The 22,444-nt window shown below is 42.4% G+C and overlaps 1 protein-coding gene across 1 annotated transcript in view; it reads left to right on the forward strand.

Annotated features, from left to right (window-relative positions):
- Positions 1–22,444, forward strand: part of CNTNAP2 (contactin associated protein 2) — a 1,934,648-nt gene that overhangs the window by 1,262,101 nt on the left and 650,103 nt on the right. Inside the window, exon 13 of the mRNA XM_081283562.1 lies at positions 18,666–18,866. Within this exon, the coding sequence (XP_081139688.1) occupies positions 18,666–18,866 (201 nt within the window). The remainder of the gene's footprint in view (positions 1–18,665; positions 18,867–22,444) is intronic.

Below are 22,444 nucleotides of genomic sequence, written 5' to 3' on the forward strand. Positions count from 1 at the left end.
ACCTTTGACCAATTGATCCTTCCACATAACAACCAGAGGATCTTTGAAAAACAGAAATGTGACAGGGTTTCTTCCCTGTTTGCAACCTTCCAGAGCCTTCCATCACAACCCTCAGAGACTCAACCCCTGCTAACCTGGGCCTGAGCCCATCTCCTTCAGCCATGTCTGATTGTTCTGAAATCTACCAAGATTTTCTCACCTGGGAACCTGTGTGCCATCCACTCCCCCTCCTGCAGCTCTCCCTGATCTCACCAGGGCCTGTGTCTCTTGCTCCCCCTCCAGCCCATCCTCCACCATTTCCATTTCATCTTTTAGTTCAAATACCTGCGCTGAGCAGCTGCCCACATTCGCCCTGGGGAATCCTCCCTGTGACTATTTACCACTATAGTCTATTAATTTCTTGCAAATCACCCGTTCCATTGAATTTTCATTAAATTTCTTCTTTATCTTTCATCTCTATTTTATTCTGTGCAGACCAAGACCAGGGCTGTTTTATTCACAATCAGCAGGCTCCTTGCCTCCTAGCCCATAGTAAGCTGGATTGGGTGAAGGAGTGAGCTCTCCACCAGTGTTCTGAGTTACGGAGGAATGACTCGGGCTCACCTCTGCCAAGTGCCTCTTCCCATGCTTGGACTCCCATCTTTCAGTCCCACCATAAGCAGCTGAGGCTCCTGAGAGCAAAAGTGGGAGATTCAAATTTGCAAATCTGTTTTGGGGACTCTAATCAGATGATCAGCTTTGTGTTCAGGCCCTTTGCTAGGCTCCTGTGTCCTGCTGGGTCAGTCAACAGCCTGCGAGGCTGCCAGTCCCACATTGCCAGCCGCCAACTCCAAAGACCAGCAGGCTTGCAGGGGCCCCCATGGAGACTGTGTGGAAGGGCAGGCAACATGGGGACCACTCAGGATGTGGAGGAGGAAGATGGGTTCCAGGGCCAGTAATAGCATTTAACAGAGGGACCCTGAAACTAGGGGCCACACCCCTGTGTGTGGATCCTGCTTCCTTAATAACCAGGCCCCTGGAGATAGCCACACCCATTCTGTGTGATGTCCTCATCCGAAGTCCTCCCAAACGTTTTCTGTTGTGGTTTTAAGCACACAAACACTGTACTGTGAGCTTGTAAAGGGTAATGGCTGGGTCTTTTTCTTATTTTTACCACCACACAAACTAAAATGAGCTGTCCCTATGTATAAGGCACTGTTGTCAGGTTTTTTTCACCTCTTCTGACATTTGCATATAATGCAGAACGGAGGTGAAGTCCTTCCATGGTGTGCAAACTTGACTGATAGATGTAGTAAAGTACCACCAACAGACTGACTTACAACAACAGAAATATGTTCTCTCATAATTTTAAGGGCCAGAAATCTAAAACCAAGGTGTCCCCGGGGTGGGGGTGGGGGACATGCTGTCTCTGAAGGCCACAAGAGTCCCTTTCTTCATGTCTCCAGCTTCTGGTGGTGGCAGTCCTTTGGTGTTCTTGGCTTGTGGCTGTCACTCTGCTCTCTGCCTTGTGGCACCTGGTGTTCTACCTGTGTGTCCAGACTTCCCCCTTCCTGTGGGGACACTCACCGTTGGACCAGGTCTCACTCTGAACCTGTGACCTCACCTGACCAGGAACGTGTCTGCAGAGACCCATTTCCAAGCAAGGTCCCATTCATGGGTTCCAGTGGACAGGACTTTGGGGATGACACTCTTTAACCCAGCACGTTAGGCTCCCTTGGACTCACATCCATATTACCTTGATACTGCTTCTTAGTGTTTTAATATTTGGAAACAACTTTATCATCATGATAATGGCTGGAGTAACTAATTTTGAGAACTTAACTGTAGCTGCACTAGGGACGACAAATGTTGCTAAATGCTGTCACACCCAGATGGGCATACTTTCCTCCCCAGCAAGTTGGAACAGACCCTGGGCATGGCTGTGCTCAGTCCTCCTCTGTCACCCTCCACTGATCTGTCTCTTAACTTGATCACCCCTTCTGAATACATGGGCATCCCTTAGTTCCAGTCTAGGAGACTTTAAAATTCCAGTAGAGGAGGATATTTTTCTTCCTTTTTTTTTTTTCTGCTTCTTGGCTTGTCACCTTTATCACAAGGTTAACAAACTTCCCCTGTAAAGGGCCAGATAGTAAATATTTAGGCTTTGTGGTGCACACAGTCTCTATCGCACTATCTGGGTCTGTTTTTGTATCACCCTGACAGCCAGAGACAGTGGGTACACAGACCAGAGGGCCGAGCTCCAGTAGAACACTATTTATGGACACTGGTGTGGATTCCGTACAGTTTTCATGTGCTGTGCAATATTCTTCCTTTGATTCCCCCTGCCCCCCCCCCCCACACACACACATTAACAACTATTAAAAGCAGTCACGGCTTAAGGCCTGTGCAGAGGAGAAGCCCGAGTTTCCTGATTCTCGCCGAGTCCTGCTCTCCCCTCTGGGTCTGTCTGCCTTCTCACCTCCTTGGCAGGGGCGCGCTGTGTCCAGGGCCTGCTTCCCCCTCCCCTCTCCTGTTGGCCCCTCCCTCCCTTGTTCTTCCTTCCTCTCCTCCTCTCCTCCTTTCCCTCTCTCACTCGTCACTATATTCCTACAATTATTGCCTACTGCCTCCAAACTCTATTTGACCGGTGCTTATTGACTATTTTAATAATCAGTGGTAATGGCCATGGTAATACCTGCCGTGAATCATGGACTGGGAGGTGGGTTTGCTGGAAGTGCTGCCCTTGGCCTGGGCCTACAGGTGCTGCGTGGGCAGCAGGATAACAGCTTGGTGTCACTTCTGCCATTTTGTGTCCATCTCCTTGCCCACAGTCCTTCTCCTGGCGGTCACTTTGGATCCCAGAACAGCAGGTCCATGAACATTTTGTGATGAGTGGAAACCACCCCTGGCCAGGGCAGCTTCCTTCCTCACTGTGGCTGTCGAGGTCGAGTCTGTCACACTGACTGCGGGAGTCTGCCTGGCAGTGTGCTCTGGTCCCCTTCGTCACTTTGGGGGCTCATGCTGGCCCCCCACCTTCCTGACAGTGATGAGAAGTGATTAAAGTTCCTCCCCTGCTTCTCACCGTTACCTTTCCTGTTTGGTCTTTGGGTCAAGTGGCTGTACCTGATTTGTTAGGACCCATCGGGTCAGTTCTCTGGTCTAGGACTCTGGGAAGAAGGGGACAGTCATTCCTTTATTTAGAAATAGGAAATAGTTTAAATTCCCTTTATCAATTAAATATAAATTGCAATAACCTCCTGGTTCTTACCAGAAGAGCCCTGGTGATCAACCTCCAAAAATACCCAAAATAAGGAAACGCCACACAAAGTCCTAGATCGCCATCATAGCTTCCCCACTCATAGCCCAACTCATCCCACTTGGCTCCTCTCTCCTGCCCAGCATGGAATTATGCTTTAGCAAATTCAAGACAGCATGGGATATTTTAGTCTATGATTCTTAAAGATGATTTTTTAAAAGAATATATCCACAATCATATTATCATATCTGAAAATAATCTACATGTCCGTAAGTATCTGGCCAGTGTTCACATTTCCCTAGTTTTCTCCTAACTGCTCTAGGTACAGTTTGACTAGGATCCAAATGAAGGCCGCACATTGCTTTGTTGATGAGCTTCTTAATTGTTTTAACTCTTATAACCATTGTCTCGCTCATAAATCATCTGACATCTAGTGTATTTTTTGTAACATATTCTGCCTCTAGACCATATCAGATAATTGAGCACTAATTGTTTTCATTGCTGTCCATTTCAAAGATCTTTTGTTGTGTAGGTCCTCCCTTCCTCCTCTCTCCCTCTTTTCTCTTTCTTCTTCTTCACTCTGTTCTTCTCTCCCTCTCTCCCTCTTTCCCCCTCTCCTTTCTATCTGATGCCCACAGTGGTGAGCCTCCTGTGACGTCATTCCCTTAATACTGAGTGGCAAGTCAAACAAAGTTTCAGATCAGCCCTCAAGGCCTGCTGGACACCACAGAGCAGTTCACTAAGAACGTCTGGCCATCTCTGTGCCCATTTCCCAGTCTCGTGCCAATTGCTTTCTAGCTCAGCTCAGAAATTAATTTCTTTCCTTGTATTAATAAAAACTCAGAAGACTTACTATCTCCTACGCTTTTAAAAATGAATCACCTAAGTGTCACCAACATACGAAATGGCAATGACAAAAATGATGATTTCTATTAGTCACTTTATTGTCTTCTTGCCAAGGGCTGAAGAGCCGATTCATTTCCTGGAACAAATCTCTGACAAAGCCACATCTTTCAGTTCCCAGGTCAGAGGTTTGCCAGGACATGATGATATGCCCTATGTATGCATTAAACTCTACCCATGTCATAATGGGATTCGGCTGGCTGAGCAGGGAACCTGGTTTTATTTTTTACATAAATTCTTTGATTCAACAATTATTTGTTGAGCACTTGAGTACCCATAAGAGGGATGGGTATCAAGGAATAAAGCTTGATCAAGACAAAGAACACTTTCATTGACCTCAGGGGTCTTCACAGGGTTGGGCTACCTCACACATGATAATGGAAAGAGGGAAGAAAACTTAGTTTGTCAGGGAAGAAGAAAGTTGGGCAGGTAATCTGCACTTGGCCTGACATTGAGGCCTGAAAAGAGGGCAGAATTTCCTGGGAAAATGCTTAGAAGCAGAGACTTAAGGATCCGAGAAAGCAGAATTTGCCGGGCTGAGAGCTGCTTTAGTATTTGATAATCCTTGCTTAGTATTGAAAAAAAAAAAATGAAAGGTGAAATCACCTAATACATTTGTACTTCTGTTAAAATTAAGGTGATAACACCACTTTTAGTCCCTGGAGAATGTTCACTCTGCAATCTTAAGGGTTTTCTTTCCCTAGAAAGTTATCTCTAGCTAATTATCCTCACTAAGGAATGTAATCTGTCAGACTGTCTTGCTAATGTTCCTCGCAATGGGGGCTGCTTCAGTGAATAGAAACTGAGTTAATGGGGAAAATTAGATACTTAGAGGAATTGATTATTTGGGGATTTTCTCCCAAGGTGAAAAATGTCATCTGTCTCATCAAAAATCTTTAATTAAGCCTGTTCCTGGGTTGGAAGAGGGGAGAGAGGAAGAGGGGAGAGAGGGCCACAGCCTGTCTCTGGGGACATCACTATGATACCATAGCCCCCAGTGACCCTGGAGACATTGCTTGCTGGCATGTGCCTGAGTTCCCCAGGCTGAAGGGTCAGCGAGGTAAACTAGGGTCAGCATGGAAGGAGGGACATCCCTGAGCTGCTGTCCCAGCACAGCAAATCCAACTGTTGTTTTCAATGGTGTGTTCTGCTACATCAAAGCTTTTCACATAGAAACAAGTCCACTGTAATCTCTCAGGTTAGCTTGTTAAGACTTAACTTTAAATTAACTGCTAACTGAAAATAGAATTCCCTAGCAATGGAGTGTGTGTGTGTGTGTGTAAAATACACTAGAGGAATTTTAAGTATTATGCATATTAAAGAATTTGGTACCAGTTATCATGGGTTTATGATTTACATGCTACATCTTATTACTTACCTGATTCTGGCAGTTGCTCAGAAATGCATGCTTCCTTCTTAGTCTGTACTGTGATTATTCTGTGTCCTTCCTCCCACTTGCTCTTTGGTGATGTGAAACCAGTGTTGTTCATCTTCAGCCCCAGGGCCTAGAGCAGTGCTTACAGGAAGGTAAGTTTTTCAGTAAAGGGCACTCAGGTGCTCCTGGCTCTGCTTCTAGGTACAGAGGGGGTGTGTACCTGGAATAATTAGCATCTCCCAGTTCAACCCAGAAGGAAAATGGTGATATCTTAGGAAGACGTGCCTTACACATATTTTATGTTGTTTTTTTTTTTTTTTTTTTTTTTTTTTTAGCAATCCTTGCAGTTTAATATCTTGAAATTAATGTAAGTAACCAATGTGCAGACATTAGTTGGATCCCAACTGTACATAAAGCCAATATGAGAAAACTAGAAAAATGTGAATACTAGCTGGCTACTTGAAGATGTTTAGACATCTTTAGATATGATACTGTGACTGTGGATACAGTTTTTAAAAACTGATCCTCTTTCACAAATTATTTAGTCAGCTTTGATAAGACAGACTTGACAAGAGAAATGTAGAAGAGAAAAAGTTTATTAGGGGTCACAGTTTCAGAGGTGTCAGTCCCTAGGTGACCGGATCCATTGCTCTGGGCCTGGGGGGGGGGGGGGGGCTGCACAATCTGGTGGATGGGGTGGGCGTCCTCTGAACCAAGACTGCAGAGGAGACGGGGAGGTACTGGCACCTTCTGGGGAAGCACTTTCTAGGCAAAGGGAACAGCAAGGACAAAGCCCTGAACCAGGAGCACCCTGCAGGCTCAGGGTGGTAGAGCTGATACGTGGAGGTTTTTATTTTTTAGCCAAGTACATGCAGTATGTCCTAAAGTATTTTTAAACAATGAGGAGTGGTATCTTTACATGTCCACAGGGTTGGTCAGTCACTAATCAAAGATTACATATCCTCAGTTTGAATTCAGACCAAAATCTCATGACTGTCATAAACCGCAAGAACCAGAGAGTAACATCCCTTGTTACACATTTCCACAAACCCCTAATGTCACGCAGATGAACACAGACTATCAGATAGAGGCAAACTGTATCTCCGCCTGGTGTGAGAGAACAAGGGGAGGGGAGAGTAGCTCGTCTGAGTATTCCTATAAATGTCGTCCATCACTCTCCCTGTATTGTGGAAGAATCTTAACACCTCTGTAACCGAACAAAAACATTGACAAATACTCCTCTTGCAAGAGAATAGTGATATCTTTCTAGAAAAAAAGAATATAAATTCCAAGTTGTTTCTCCTGGGGGTGAGCATGAGCGACTGTTATCTCTACCTGTTCACAGTTCTTGATTTCTCCTCCATCTTTGGGCTGGGGTCCTGAGCCTAGAAATGCTCAGCATTTCCCCCAACCTGCAGGACAGCATCTGCAGTTGGAGCCCGTTTCCTGAGTGTCTCCTGCAGAGCTCCATCTGCTTTCCCTACCTGTTTCCCTGCACGTGATTATAGCTGCGTATGCCTCCCAAGCTGCCTACGTGGCTGGGTTATGGAATGCCCCAAACCAGCCCAGCCAGCTCTGGAGAAAGGCCCTGGCAAAGTTATAGTTCAGGCTCATAGAAATGTGTGTGATGCTCATACAGTATGTATTCGGGGAGAAAATAAAGACTAATAATTTAGATTATTTAAAACTGAAGTGTATTTATTTATTGAAAAATCTAATAACAGCTTATTTTAGAAAAATAAAGGGTAAAAATTTAGCTTGTAAGATCAGAATTATTGGGAAAACCTAAAAACAATAGCCTATAGATTTATTTTTAATGAGTTTTTAAAAATATTTTTAGTTGAGAATGGACACAATGCCTTTTTTTTTTATTTTATTTATTTTTATGTGTTGCTGAGAATCGAACCCAGGGCCTCACACACATGAGGCAAGCACTCTGCCACTGAGCTATGGCCCCAGCCCCTACAAATATGTTTTAAAATCCTATTACAAAGACAAAAAAAAAAACTGTATTATAATCTAAAATTATGCTGAGTCTTTTACCTGAATGTTTTATAAACAATTTTGTAGAATTGATTTTTTTAAACTAGAAGTGGTAACTAAGAGATTATTTTGTAAATTATTCAGAGAAGAATACATATATCTTTAAAATGATCAATATTTCCTAATTACTTTCATGAATCTAGATGTTTATTATGTAAAGTGTACCTTAAATTAGGTGCATTTGTTTGATTTGATATGTACTATTTCTGGTCTGTGTCCAGTACTCAAATTAAGAAGCGTAACAACAAAGATAAAATTGAACCTTGACTCTGACCCTATTCTCCTTTTTCAGTCCCTAGAAGACCTTACTGATATTTGGTACCCTTACACTTCACAACAGTGACATCCTATTGGAAGGGCTTCTCTCACTTGTATTTTCCACTCAATCTTCTGATTTTAAAGTTAACCCATATTGATAAATATGCTTGTAGTTGACTTGATTCAAATATTTCATAATATTCAATTGTATGACCATAGTTCAATTTATGTTCTACTCTTTTGGGTTGGCCATTTAGGTTGTTTTATCTGCTATAGCAAGCAATCGTCAAAATACATTTTCTTATGTAAATATTAAAGAATTTCTCTAGTTTTTATAACTAGAAATAATTGTTTTTTATAGAGTGTGCTCATTCTTATAAGTTATTTCCAAAGTGGTTGTCAGGATCATGGTATGAAAGGTCTAGGTGTCTACACCGGCAAGCATTCTGGATATTGCCAGATGTTTGTTGACTCGTCAGGCGAACATGACATGAAAATATCACTCTAGTTTAAGTTGGTATTTTCCTAGTTACATGGGCCATTCACCTCCATGAGCATTTTGTTTAGCCATTTGTAAATTGCCGTTTCTTCTATATCCCTTGCCCATCTTTCTTTTTTAATTGGTGCAGTGAGTTTTGCCTAGTAATGGGATTCATTCTGATGTATTTGCACATGCACAGCTCACTTGGTTGGTTTGCTCTGTTTCACCAGCAGCCCTCCCCTCCTCCTTCCCCTGTTCCCTTCCTCTCGTCTGCTGGTCACTCTTGTATTCCATGAAGTCCCTTTGCTTTCCTTTTTCCTCTCCAGCTTTCACATATGAGAGAAAAAAATGGTCCTGACTTTCTGAGTCTGGCTAATCTCCAGTTCCATCCATTTTCCTGCACATGACATGATTTTGTTTTTTATGACTGATTAAAACCCCATTATGTATGTGTACCACATTTTCTTTATCCATTCATCTGTTGATAGACACCTGGGAAGGTTCCATGGTTTGGCTGTTGTGAATTGTGCTGCTGTAAACATGGGTAGCCATGGATTGCTATAGTAAGATGACTTTGATTCTTCTGGAAAAATATCAGGAGTGATATAGCTAGGTCACGTGGTGCCTACATCCCTAGTTAATTTAGTCAGCTTTTTTGCTGCTGTGACTAAAGGACCCATCCAGCACAATCATAGAGGAAGAAGAGTTCATTGGAGGGCTCATAGTTTCATAGGTCTTAGTCCATAGAAGTCCAGCTCCATTCCTCAGGCTCGAGATAAGGCTGAACCTCATGGCGGGAGAGGGTGGCAGAGCAAAGCAGCTCACATCATGGTGACCAGTAGGCAAAGAGAGAGATTGAACTGGAAAGTTACAAATATATACACAAAGCCTCATCCCAATTCCCACCTCCTCCAGCCTCACCCTACCACTTCAGTTACCATTCAATCTCTATTGGAGGATTAAATCACTGATTGGGTTATGACTCTTACAACCCAATCATTTCTCCTTGGAACCTTCTTGCATGTCTCAAACATGAGCTTATGGGGGACACATCACATCCAAACCATAACACTAATCCTTTGAGGAGCCTCCATACTGATTTCTATAGTGATTGCACTAAATTATAATTTCACCACGAGTATATAAGTGTTCATTTCCCCCACACCCTCACAGCATTTACTGTTATTTGTATTCTTAATGTCTGTCATTCTAATTGGACTGAAATGAAACAGTGTAGTTTCCATTTGTATTTTCCTCATTGATAAGGATGTTGGACATTTCTTTAATATATGTGTTGGCCATTTGAATTTCTTCTTTGGAAAAATGTCTATTTTGTTTATTTGCCCATTTATTAATTATAGTTCTTCTTTGTGGAGGGGTCAAAATTTTTTAAGTTCTTTATATATACTCTGTATATTAATCCTCTGTCAGAAGAGTAGCTGCCAAGATTTTCTCCCATTCTGTAGGTTCTGTCTTCCTATTTTAATTATTTCCTTTGCTGTGAAGAAGCTTTTTAATATAATGCCATCACACTTATGAATACTTGGTTTTATTTCCCGAGTTTTAGCCAGAGTAACAAAAAAATGCATGGCACTGACATAAAAAATAGGCAGACCAAGAGAATGAACTAGAAGATGCAGAGACAAACTACAGTTACAGTCATGCGATCCCTGCTGACCCAGGCAGCAGCTCTTCCCCTTTGGAGAAGAGACAACATATTAAACAATGGTGCTGGGAAACTGGCTATCCATGTGTATAAGGGTGAAACTAGATCCCTCTGTCTTAACCTGCACGAAAGTCAACTCAAAGTGGACCACAGACCCAGGAATTACACCTGAAACTGTGTGCCTGCCAGAAGAAAACAGGATCCACACTCCTCCATGTAGGTGTGGGCAAGGACTTCCTCCACAAGAGCCCATCTTTCTGCGAGGTTCTCTCTCCTTCTGTTCCTTCCTGTAGAAGTCCTTAATGTAGCTGGATGTCCATCTTTGTTAGATCTGTATCTTACAGATATCTCCTCTGTGGCTGATCTTTTCACATGGCTTAGGAGATCTTGATAAAGAAGAGGGCTTAATTTTACCAAACGCATATGTATCCATTTTTCCACAACCATCTGCTTATTTTATGCCTTGTTTAAAAAATGGAAATATTATTTTATTTCTTCTTCTGTTTTTCCACCATGCCTTTAATTGACTTGGAATAGATTTTTGTGTAAGGCTAGAGAGAGGGATTAAATTCTAGTCTTTCAATATAAACAATTAGAAATTTCTTATAGTTAATACCAACTCTAATTAAAATAAAGTTTGCAGGTATATAGATTTGGCTCTAACTGTTTGAAAATTTGTTTCCTCATTCTAATTGTTTATGCCTGTGACCAGCTTACTTGGTCACAATTTTTCATAGGCCAACATTTTTCTTAAAGAAGGTTTTAGCTACTCTTGGATCTTGGTCTTTCACACCAATTTTTGGATCACTTGCTCAGTTTCATTGATGTATAAACTAATTAATGTGGATTTTGACTAGAAATACATTTAATTTATAGGCTAATTTAAATACATATATATGTTTCTGGAATCTTTCAAACCATGAATCTAGATTACTTCTTCTTCTTTAATAATATTTGACAAAGTTTCAAATTTCACTCCATGAAGATCTTGCATATATTTTAGATGATTCCATTTTATGGTATCATGAATTATACCTTAAAATGTATTTCCTCTTTATTGGTTATAGAATTATGATTGATGTTTCTATATTGTGTTGAACAATTTTTATCAGTTTTTCTAGTAGTCTTGAAAATTTATCAACTCTATTTAATTCAATTGCTAAAATTATTAGCACTATTACTGCATTTATTTATTTATTTATTTATTTATTTATTTATTTATTTATTTATTTTATTGTCATGGCTAAGCCCCAGTAAACATTGAATGAAACTGGTGGTTATAAGCATGTCCTTTTTCTGATGAAAGCAAAAAATTTTATTTCAAGACTAATTGTTTGAACTTTTTATTTTATTCAATTATTTTGGGGGTACCAAGGATTGAACTCATGGGCACTTGACCACTGAGCCACATCCCCAGCCCTATTTTGTGTTTTATTTAGAGACAGGGTCCCACTGAGTTGTTTAATGCCTAACCATTGTGGAGGCTGGCTTTGAACTCAGGATCCTCCTGTCTCAGCCTCCTGAGCTGCTGGTATCACAGGTGTGCGCCACCACACCAGGCTTTATTCAATGTTTTTTATTCCCAAGTGTGCCATTGTATTAATAGATTGCATTAGTTTTTTTTTAATCATTAAACTATTTTTGTATTTCTAACATAAACCAAACTTTTATAATCCAAGTTTCTAAAAGAAAGAGTTCAGTAAGATATAATGTATTTGTCTTTTGTGATTTTAATACAACATACCCATAGCAGTGGAATATAAGTTCAATAAACCATAGTGCTGTTCTCTTGTAAAGCTATAATTAATGCACTTATATCTAAAACATGTTTTTACTGCTTAATCAAAATATAAAAAACTACAATGATTATCATCTTAAAGATTAAGACACAGTCCAGGCATGGTAGTGCATGGCTGTAATCCCAGCAACTCTGAAGGCTGAGGCAGGAGGATTGTGAGTTTGAGGCCAATAACTTAGCAAGACCCTGTCTAAAAGATAAATAAATAAAATAAAAGGAATAGGCATATAGCTTAGTGGTAAAGAGACCCTGGGTTCAATATCCAGTCTTAAAAAAAGTAAAAAACATAATCTACCTCATGTCTATTTCCTGTCTCTTGAAATTTATCGTGTGGATTTCTCTGATTTCATTTCCACTTCTCAGTGACCTAGTCTTGGTCTACTTTTTGTTTTTTTTCTATCCATCCACAATCTTTCCCATATTAGTAAATGGCATCATCCTTCCAGAGAAATGCTCAGAATTCTCACAATAATCTTACTTTTTTTCCTGACGAGTCTCATCTCAAATATCCCATGTCTTGCTGGATCTGTCTTGAAGTCCTACTCCTGACTCTGTTTCTCACCCCCTCCGCTGCTGCCCTTCAAAGTCCCAGTGATCATCAAGTTCCCCTACAAACAGATTTTGCTTCAAATGTTTTAATCCAAGGAACCTTGGCTCCCTTAACAGCTAAGGCCAAGTTCAGAGTCCACCCATGGCTGGGGAGTTGCTGCTGCATCTGGGCCCTGCCTCTCTGTCTCCATCATTTCCTGCTCTTTGCTCTCTTCATTTCACTCCTGCCAAATCAACCTGCTGGGGTATTCCTGCCTGGAGATTTGCCTTTGCTCCTAGTTCAGCCAAGGCTTACGTGAAATATTGAAAATCGTAAGCAAAGCTTATGTTATGGCTTACTTCCTGTTGGTTTGCTCTAACAGTAAGAGAATCAAAGTCATGCCTGTAGTGTAACTATAATAAGGAATACAGAGTTGTTATGGCTTGGATCTGGAATGTCCCCAAAGATCCTTGTGTTAAAGACTTGTGCTCCAGAATGCTGCTTTTGGAGGTGATGCAACCTTTAAGATAGGGCCTACTAGGAGAAAGTTAGGGATCATGACCTTGGGGGGGGTATCCTTGAAGTGGATTGTGGGATGCTAATCTCCTCTTTCTTTCTCTCTTTTATCCTAGCTGTGAGGTAAGCAGTTCCCTTCACCACATACTCCCTGACATGATATGCATCCTCACTTCAGATCCAAAGCAATGATCCAAAGCCAATTGGTCATGGACTAAACTTTCCAAAACCCTGAGCCCAGGCTAAACCTTTTATCTTTATAAGTTTGTTAACTCAGTAATTTTGTTATAGTAACAGAAAGCTGGCTAAAACATTAGCTAAGGAATTTGGAGTATATGTTATATTATGCACACAATCAGTCTAAGAAATTTTATATATCATTTTAAATTTAGGTAGTTGATATAAATATCCCCTCTTTCTAAAGATCTTTTCAAAGAAAATATTAATGAAGATAGTGGAAGCATTCAGAGTAAAGAATTAGGTTCAATTAGCAAGATGCTGTGATTTGAAAAGTAAAAATAACTTTTAGCTATATATTCAGGAGTATAGAACACATAAAATATGTCCAATTAAACTCAGCTCAGGTTGGGCTTCTGTTAAAGTATACTTTATATACTATATATTCATGTGAATTCCGATTTTATGTGGAATGGCGGAAGGAGGCAGAGCACAAGCGTGCACATAATTAAGGGAGAGGTGCTTTTCTGGGAGGAATTATTCTTTGTTCCCTGGTCATTTCCTGCCTTGAGCTATCCCTGGTCACAACTCCAGCCAGGTAAGAAATTATGTTCTCATGAAGTAAACCACTTGAGATTTATAAACAGGATGAGGATGCGGATCTCTGGCAACAGAGAAAGCATCCTAATGTCGTCATTACCGAGGTATTTAACCTTTAGGACCCACTGTGGCCAAGGACGTGGAATGTATCCATGGCACGTTCCCCGTGCCCTAGTGTTTGAAATATTTCATTAAACCTGCTGTATTCCCCACAAAGCACAATATGATGACTATAAAATGTATGATTTCAAGATGGAAGAAGAAACACTAAGTTCTTAATAATCACAAAGGGCATTTTCATGACACAGGGATCCAAAGACAGTCTTTGCAGAGGAAGCACCATTTTATCAGGGGCTTCTTCATAAAAATGAAATGTAGAAGTTTGGAACTTGCCATAGGCAGTAGTTTTTATTTACATTCTGCACATAGATTATGATATACGTAATAAGGGTCCACCTTGAATAAGGGAATTAATGATTCCACTTATGATACGAGCAAAGAAAAATCTACAGTGTAACTGCCTTTTCTCTTCTGGATGATGAATTCCTGAAAGTTTGTTAATATCCACTAATAGACGCCTTTCACTCATGGTTAACGCTCCACAGGAAGCGCTGCCAGGAGTAGAGGGGAGCATGACAACATCGTTTGCCAAGTGCATGGACACTGATTGTCTTATGCCATCAGTTACAGCCTATGCATTGATATAAGCTCAAAATTGCCATGGAAATTGTCTTAAACTAAGAAATTCTAAATGTCTCTGTGAAATACATACTATGCAAATCTCTTTATGAAATACCCATGTGTGTCTATCATCTTTTCCCAAACCTCTCTGAAATATAACTTTATTGAAGCAAAGAATAGTGTGTCTATAAATAAGTCAGAGCAGGCTGCCTACCCCTGCCCCACGCCAACAGCATCCCTTGTCCTTGAGCAGAAGCCACATCCCTCACTGTGACAGGAAAGCTCCGATTCTGGGCCCCACCACCCCGTTGCAGCTCTGACCTTGACTCCTGTACTCTCCGTCTCCCTCACTGGCCCCCTGGAAACCTGGATCCATCCAAAAACATAAATGTTACAGGATTAGAGCATTTGCATTTGCACTCCCTCTTTCTGGAATATTTCCCCAGATGTTCATGTGGCCTGCAAGATAACTACGTTATTTATTCAAATTTCACCTTCTCAGCGGGGCCTTTTAAGGTTTCCTCTGTATTTAAAATGCAATCACCATACACGGCTTATCCTTCCCTTCCTTGATTTTGTTTTTCTCCTTGTCATTTCACTTTAATGTATATGTGTGTGTAAATACATGTGTACATATAGAGATAGAGAGATCGTTTGAAACTATGTGTGTGTGCATGTGCACAGTTATTATCTGGGTGATTTTCTTACTAAAATGCCTGAACTTAAGCTACAAACCTTTATGAATACAATTTTGCCACGGTTTCCCTGCTAGCCCGATGTGTGTCTGCACACAGTAGGTACTCGATGATGTTGTTGGGTGGGTGAAAGAGCTACAACAGACATGAAGAAAAGCCCTGGAAGGGATCTTGAAATGGGTGTGGTAGGAGGGAGAGACGAGAGTTTGAGGCCCAGCGGTCATAAGACCAGAGTGTTAGAAACCCGTTGCTGCACCCATTGCTGTTCCTACAGTTATTGATGCTGTATAGGAAACAGATCTTAACCAGATGACCTTTTGCTTTGTGTTTTTGAAGTCAATGTTTCCTGCTGTAGTCTGGATCTTAAATGTCCCCCACAGGCCCATGTGTTGGAACCTGTTCCCTGACCCCTGGCACTAGTCACAGGGAGGAAACTTCAAAAGGTAGAGCCTAACCAGTGAGGTCTTCTGGTCTCTGCCTTTGAAGAATATTATGGGACCCCAGGCTCTTCTTTCTTCTTTGCATGACCAAGTGCTTCTACTATGATGTGCTGCCATAGGCCCAAAGCAATGGGGCCGACTAATCATGGACATAAATCTCTAGAACTGAGAGCCAAAACAAACCTTTTCATTTTATAAGTTGATGATCTCAGGTATGTGCTACAGTACAGAAAGCTGACAAACTTACTTGCCTTCAGGAATACTAGTTTGTGTATATTAGAAAGTTTTTTTTATGACTCTCGAAAGAAGTCAGGTTGAAAACGTAGCCCATCATGAGTTAAGGAAAGAGATTCTGGGCTCCTGCTAGAGAACAAGGCTCTCCATGGGGATTGGTTAAAAAAAGAAAGAGAAGTAGTGCCAGACTTTGGAGAGTTCTATGCCAGAGGCTGCGTATAGCCAAAAAGAGATAAAACTAACCTAATTGATACAGCTCTAATTTGGTGAAGGTAAATCTGCAGACCTGGGGCTAAAGAGATTCAGTTATTGGAGTCACAAATGGTGAGAAAAGAACTAGTGTAGGAAGCAGCTCTTTGGCTGTCAGTGGACCCAAAGAAGGCCTTCTACCCAGGCAAAAATAAGTGCCGCGCAGAGGTACACTCCTGCAGGCGCCATCACTGAGCTTGTTTTAGCTGATTCCAGCAAATAAGTGAGACTGTAGCCCAGAGGCATGTGGTCAGGCAGAGGGGGAGCAGGCCTTGGAGAAGGGCAGGGCTCTCCATCTCTCAGGACCCAGAACCATAACTGGAGCCAGCAGGACTTTGAACAGTTCCCAGCAACTTGGTTCTATTCACTTTTTGCTAATTTGTTCTCTTTAACTCATACTTTCTTGCAGGCCTGCTCTGAGCCACGCCCCCGCCCCACCTTTCAATGTAGGGAGAGTGGAAAGGGGTTGATTAAAATATGCGCTGTCAGGTGGAGGTGAATGCTAGGGAGGAGCATGTGGCAGGGCAGGGAGACGGCAGTCATGGCGGTGAGAAACAGCAGGGGAAAAGACCAGAGAAGGAGTGGACTCTGAGGTGTCCAGGCCCAGGAGACTGAAGGAGGAGCTCCCGACATCCTGGAGGAAGGGCCCAGGTCACTGGGGCTGCCAGATAAGCTTGGATGAGTGGGTGGAGAAGGGAGGAGGAGAGGATGGGAGGAGGGTTTGGGGATGCAGGGGCAGGAAGCAGGTGGCTGGTGACAGGTCACAGAAGTAATGAAGGGAGAGGCAAAGGCTTTATCCAGAGCAGTGGTGGTGATGCTGAGGACAGGTTCTAAATCTCTGGACTCAGATTCTGAATACTGTGTCCCTCCTTATCTATAGTTTCATTTCACACATTTTCAGTTATCCATGATCAACTGTGGCCCAGAAATATTAAATGAAAAAAAATCCCAAAATGATCAATTCATGATTTTTAAAGTGTTTGCTATTCTGAGTAGTATGGCAAAATCTTGTTCCGCCCTGCTCCATCCCTCCTGAGATGTGACTTAATTTTTTGTCCACTGTTTCCACTCTCTATATGCTACTCACCCATTAGCTGTCAGTCACTGTTGTGGTATCACAGTGCTTGTGTTTAAGTAACTCTTATTTTACTTAATAATGGCTTCAAAGCACAAGAAGAGTGGAGCTGGCAATTATGTAAGAGCATATATCCAAGGAGGGAGCACCTGACATATTGGAAGATGAAGGAGGTCATTGTGGAGGGAGTGGGGGTGGTAGGCTATGAGGGGAGAGAAGTGAGGAGAGAAGAAAGGTGAAGGAAAGCAGGTTGTGTGATGACAGTATGTTGGTTGTTATACTTGTTCTATTTTATTATTAGCTATTATTGCTAATATATTACCATGCCTGATTTATAAAACAAAGATCTTGGTAGGTATGTATACATAGGATAAGACACAGGACATGTAGGGTTGGTTCTCTGTGGTTTCTGGTACTTGCTAGGGTTCTTCAAACATACGACCCATGTATAGACTGAAGGAAGAGCAGACAGGGTTAGCAAGCAGCCTGCTGATGTAGCGAGAGCCAGTGGAGCTTCTAGGGTTTCTTCCTGGGAAACTGGAAGAATGGAGCTGCCATTTGCTGAAATGGAGACTCCCTGATGGGGAGAATTCAGGAAGGGACTGACCCACAGCGCACTCTCACACTCACCTCTTCCTCACACTTTCCCCCTTCCTCTGTAATTTGTCAGTTCAAGGAAACTGGATTGATCTACAGAGTTCACAGAGCCCTTCTCCAGTCAGGCTCCCATCCTCCCTGTTTCTGGGAATCTGAGATGGTTCCAGAAGCTCAGCTATATCCTTGCAAGGTCCTTGTTGCACTATGTGCTGTAGGTGGCCCTCGAGAGGCACAGACCAGCCATTAGCAATCATTACTTAGATCCTACTAACTTAGAAGTTATAAAATGATGATACTCCCATTGTATTATTTAGTGTTCTTTTGTGAACTGAAATATTTCCATAAAGAGAATACTTGCTTCATTCTTTGCCTATATGGATCAATAGTCAAAATGATTGGTTAACTGGCACCTTACAATGTTAAACTTTTTTCTTACATTTTAATTAATTCCTGGTCTTAAATATGTTTGATGTCTTTTAATCCATTGTAGGAAATTCTTATTGATGTCAGAATTGTCCCGTCCTTGGTTCTGGGCTTCTTGGAGCAGCCTGGCAGCTTGCTTCAGATATGGTGGCATGACCTGTCCCCCTTTTTTCAGCCCTGGACTGGGCCATTTCTCCAGAGATCCTAGTCTTCTCCAGCTGGAAATTGGTGTTTAGAGATGACAGTTTGGTGCTTGTTCCAGAGCTTTTCCAGGATGCATTTAGGACATATGTCTACATTTTTAAAATATTTTCTTAAGTTCGAAGCCATCCTCCTAATTAAAACCCAAATGTATGGAGAGTTTTTATTTAACTTCACCTCATATCTGCTGCTGCTTTTCTCACTCTGAAATGTTCAGGGTCCATGATGCTGAGATAATTGCTCACTTGCTTGATTCCACATGTGCAGAGCCTTTTGGTGACAGATCAATGCAGTGTCTAATTTTGCCTAAAAGGTCAGTGTGAAAAGAACATCTGTTGATAAGATGAAGACGCACATTCTGATTAGAGCGAACAGCACGTAGGGAGACCCAGTGTCTTTGGAGGGCGGTGTAACTTAGTTATTTTCCGACATTTGAAGAAGCCTTTCCCTACTAATGTTTTACTGATGTGGTCATTTTTCTGCCCACAGAGGACAAAGTGTGGACCATCGTGTCTCACGACTTGCAGATGCAGACGACGGTGGTAGGCTACAACCCAGAAAAGTACTCGGTGACACAGCTCATCTACAGCGCCTCCATGGACCAGATCAGCGCCATCACCAGCAGCGCCGAGTACTGTGAACAGTACGTCTCCTACTTCTGCAAGATGTCCAGGCTGTTGAACACCCCAGGTAGGCCAAACCGAGTGTCGCTTTAATTACCATCTCAGCTGGTGTCTGGAATGGCCTCAATAGTCCAACAGGTGAAGTTTAGTATCTTAGGGTCCAGCTTTCAACGTGCAGGTGGCTGTAAATAAGTAAAATATAATCGCTCGGATTGTTTTCTGAAAATGGAAGCTAAGAACGTAGGATTTTTAAAGAAATTTCATGTCTTTAGGTTTGTAGATTTGGGGAATTTTCTGTGTCTGTATGTATGTGAGGCTGCGTCTAGTACTTAATTATCTATCAGCTGTTGCTTTGGGCAAAAAGTTTGACAGAGCTCCTTTTGAACTTTCAAGTTATTACCTTTGAGTTCTTCAGGTGTCTTTAGTGTAGAGATGAAAGCATCCCCAGGGCCGCCTGCAAGGGAACCACATATAGAACAGCATCGGGTTTACAGCCCTTTGTAGTCTCCAGTCATTTAAGAGTGTCTGTTTGTCTAACGAGTCGAGACTCGATTTTTTTCTTGATAGCCTACCTTGAGCCATGCAGTAGTGTGTGTGTACATGCAAACACCGTGCCCGCATAAGACTGTTTGGGGTTGTAGAAAAAAAAAAAAGGTCCCAAGGGATGTAATGGAGACAGCCTACCTGCAAGAAGGGGTCATGTGCTTTGGAGGTCTTGGCACTAAACCCAAGATGTGAACAGAAAACTGATCCTTTGGCTTAGAACATAGCAGAGTGGGAAAAAGCATGTGTTTTGAGTTAAAGAAGTCTGTCTTTATAATCTGCAACCTTCCCATTTTCCATGTATGTGACTTTAGTTAACTGAACTCTTTTCTAAAAAAAAAAATTACTTGATTTATAGGCAAAAGTTGTATATATTTAGCATGTGCATGTTTTGAAATATGTATACAGTGTGGAATGGATTAATCAAGCTAATTAGCGTATTGTTGCTTATCTTTTTTGTGGCGAGAACACCTAAATTCTATTCTATTAGCATTTTTCAAGAACTCAACATATTGTTATTACTTAGAGTCGTCATGTGTACAATAGATCTCTTGATATTAAGCCTCTTTCCAGTGTCTTTTTCTGTCAAGCACAGAAATAATGCCTACTACAGGGGAACTGTGAGAACTCACTGGGGTAATATATGAAGCATTTATAGGGTCTGAGGTATTTAAGGACAAAAGTAGCAAATGGTATATTGATTCTTGAAAAATATTATGGAACTTTGGAAATGACATTGTGCTATGCTAGAGGTCAGTGGGCAATGTGATGCCCCAAAGTGGTACTGAGTTTGGAGCCAATGTTGTTGGGAGTAGCTTACTGAAAAAGAGATGGAATGGTGGGTGTCACATTGGGATACCGAATGCTTCCCACGTGAAAAGTCTTGTGTTGTAATTAAGATGGCATATCCTGTGGACTCTTAGAAAACCTATAAAATATGAAAATCATTGATTCAGAAAATGTGCCCTTGTTTGGAGAAGAGATGTGTATGGCTGGGCTGTTGAGGAAAGGCATCCTTAAAGAGGCAGAAGGCAGTTATGGGTTGGCGGCAGAGCGTGAGCAAACGTCTGGAAGGCAGCCTGAGTGATGTGAGTGAGCCTTCAGGTCCTGCTGAGAAGTTTAGCCAAAGAGAGTCCATGAGGAAAGTGCATCAGGAAACAAGGCCACAGTGGGAGTGGGCGTAGGTGTGGAGGGAAGTGTGTGCTGAGGGGTGAGTCTTGATCCTGGAGGCCGGGGCGTCTCAGACCTTCACGGGCACGAGAACAACCTGCAGAGATGAGTGAAGCACAAAGTGCTGGGCCCCTTCCCTAAAGTTTGGACTTGGTGGAGCTGAGATGGGGCTTGAGAATTTTCATTAGTGATGGGTGCCCTGGACTCCCTGGTCTCCCCCAGGAGTCACATATGGAAGCCCAGACCCCCAGAAGGACAGTCTTGGGAGATAGGGCTCCTAGGAAGTAATCGGGTTGATTGAGGTCCTAATGGTGGGGTCCTAATCCAATGGGATTGGTGGCCTTAAAAGAAGAATAGAGAGAGAATGCTCTCTCTGTTCTCCTTCTTTGCCATGAAAAGACACAAGAAGAAGAAGGCCTCCTCTAAGCCAGGACGGGAGCCCTCCCCAGAAACTGAACCCTCCGGCATCATGATCGTACTCTCCTCTCTTCTGGAACTCCGAGAAAATAAATTCTTGCCATTTACGTCGCCCAGGGCATGATATTTTGTAGGGCAGCCAGAGCAGACAAACATGATAACTTGCCCACAGACCACTCTCTGAAAACTGCTGTGATGGACGAGGGGGAAAAGTCCCCACAGCTCAGGCGCTGTTTCTGTTGACCTGTCTCAGCCACATCCCAATGGTGCCAGGGCAGGGAGGTGGGTTGCTCACAGGTCAAAGTGCTCAGAGAGCCTGGAAGTCATGTGACTCATTGGAAGAAGCTTCCAGGAGATCTGAGGCTGCTCCAAGAGGAGTACAGTGAGGCCAGGCTGATGATGGCATCTCCATCCCTGATGGTGCTTTGCCACACAGCGAGTCTTCTCTCTTGTGGTGTTTTGTCCAGTGACGGCCAGCTGCACCGATCCTCCCTCCCACAGTTCCCTCAAATTCACACCCATCCTCACTCAGAGGGGGCTTTCAGGTCAGGCTGCAGAAGCAGTGACATCATGAGCATTCGTCTGCTTAGTTTGCTTGTATGAGTAGCATCCCAAGGACTAGTGGTTTTGGCAGACGTTAAGAAGGTAGCTTTTTACAGACAGCACTACTTGTCCTTGGTGCCACTGGGCATGAGAGAAAGCAGTGTCCTTCAAGGTAATATGCATCTGGGTTTTCCAGTCCAGGATTGCTCTATTCCTTTAAGTTGGATAGGTTTTTGGAAACAAAACAGGAAATTCAGGGACAGTGTGTTTTAGGGTCCCCTATTCTTTAGTGGTGAAATACCTTTACTTCCTACAGCATTTTTATTGAATCCTGTTTCTAATGTGGGAAAGACTCAGCCAAGGTCTTTGGAAAACCAGCGGTCTTTAATAAACTGTGTCAGCTTGTCTACATGCTGCTCAGTGGGTCTCCTCACTGAGGCTCTGTTTGAGATTCGGTGAATTATTCTTAGTCCTGGGATGGGAGCAGGGGTGGGGCGAATTGCTGACCAGAAGAGAACTTGGTGCCCTCAGCTTTACGTTCCTCGTTTTCTTCCTACTTCCATTAAACTCCAAAGTCAACTTAAGTGTTGCCTATTTCTCTAGTGGTTAAAAAGCACAATATGGCATCCAAGTAAGTTCAGCTTCCAGTTTAGGCACTAGGAGAGGCCCCCAGCTGGAGGGGGGATCCCAGCTGGAAGTGGAAAGGTGCTGACCTGCAGGGCTCCTGCTCTCCTGGGTCAGCTCCCTCTCTTCCCTGCTCATACCCAACCACCACCAAGAAGCCTCACGCATCTGTGAAATGCAGGGCACACAAAGCTTCAGGGAAAACAGGGTGAACTTGTTTTAAAGCAATCTGCTGGTTACATTTTCTAACCTAAAATCTTTCATTCATAGGATATGTTTTTTAATAAATGCTAGCTGAATTTGAATAAAATTAATAATATATAGTTTCATACTATCTTGTCCAACCTT

This window comes from Spermophilus citellus, assembly GCF_964194105.1.
Source record: "Spermophilus citellus genome assembly, chromosome: 3".
NCBI classification, from domain to species: Eukaryota; Metazoa; Chordata; class Mammalia; order Rodentia; family Sciuridae; genus Spermophilus; species Spermophilus citellus.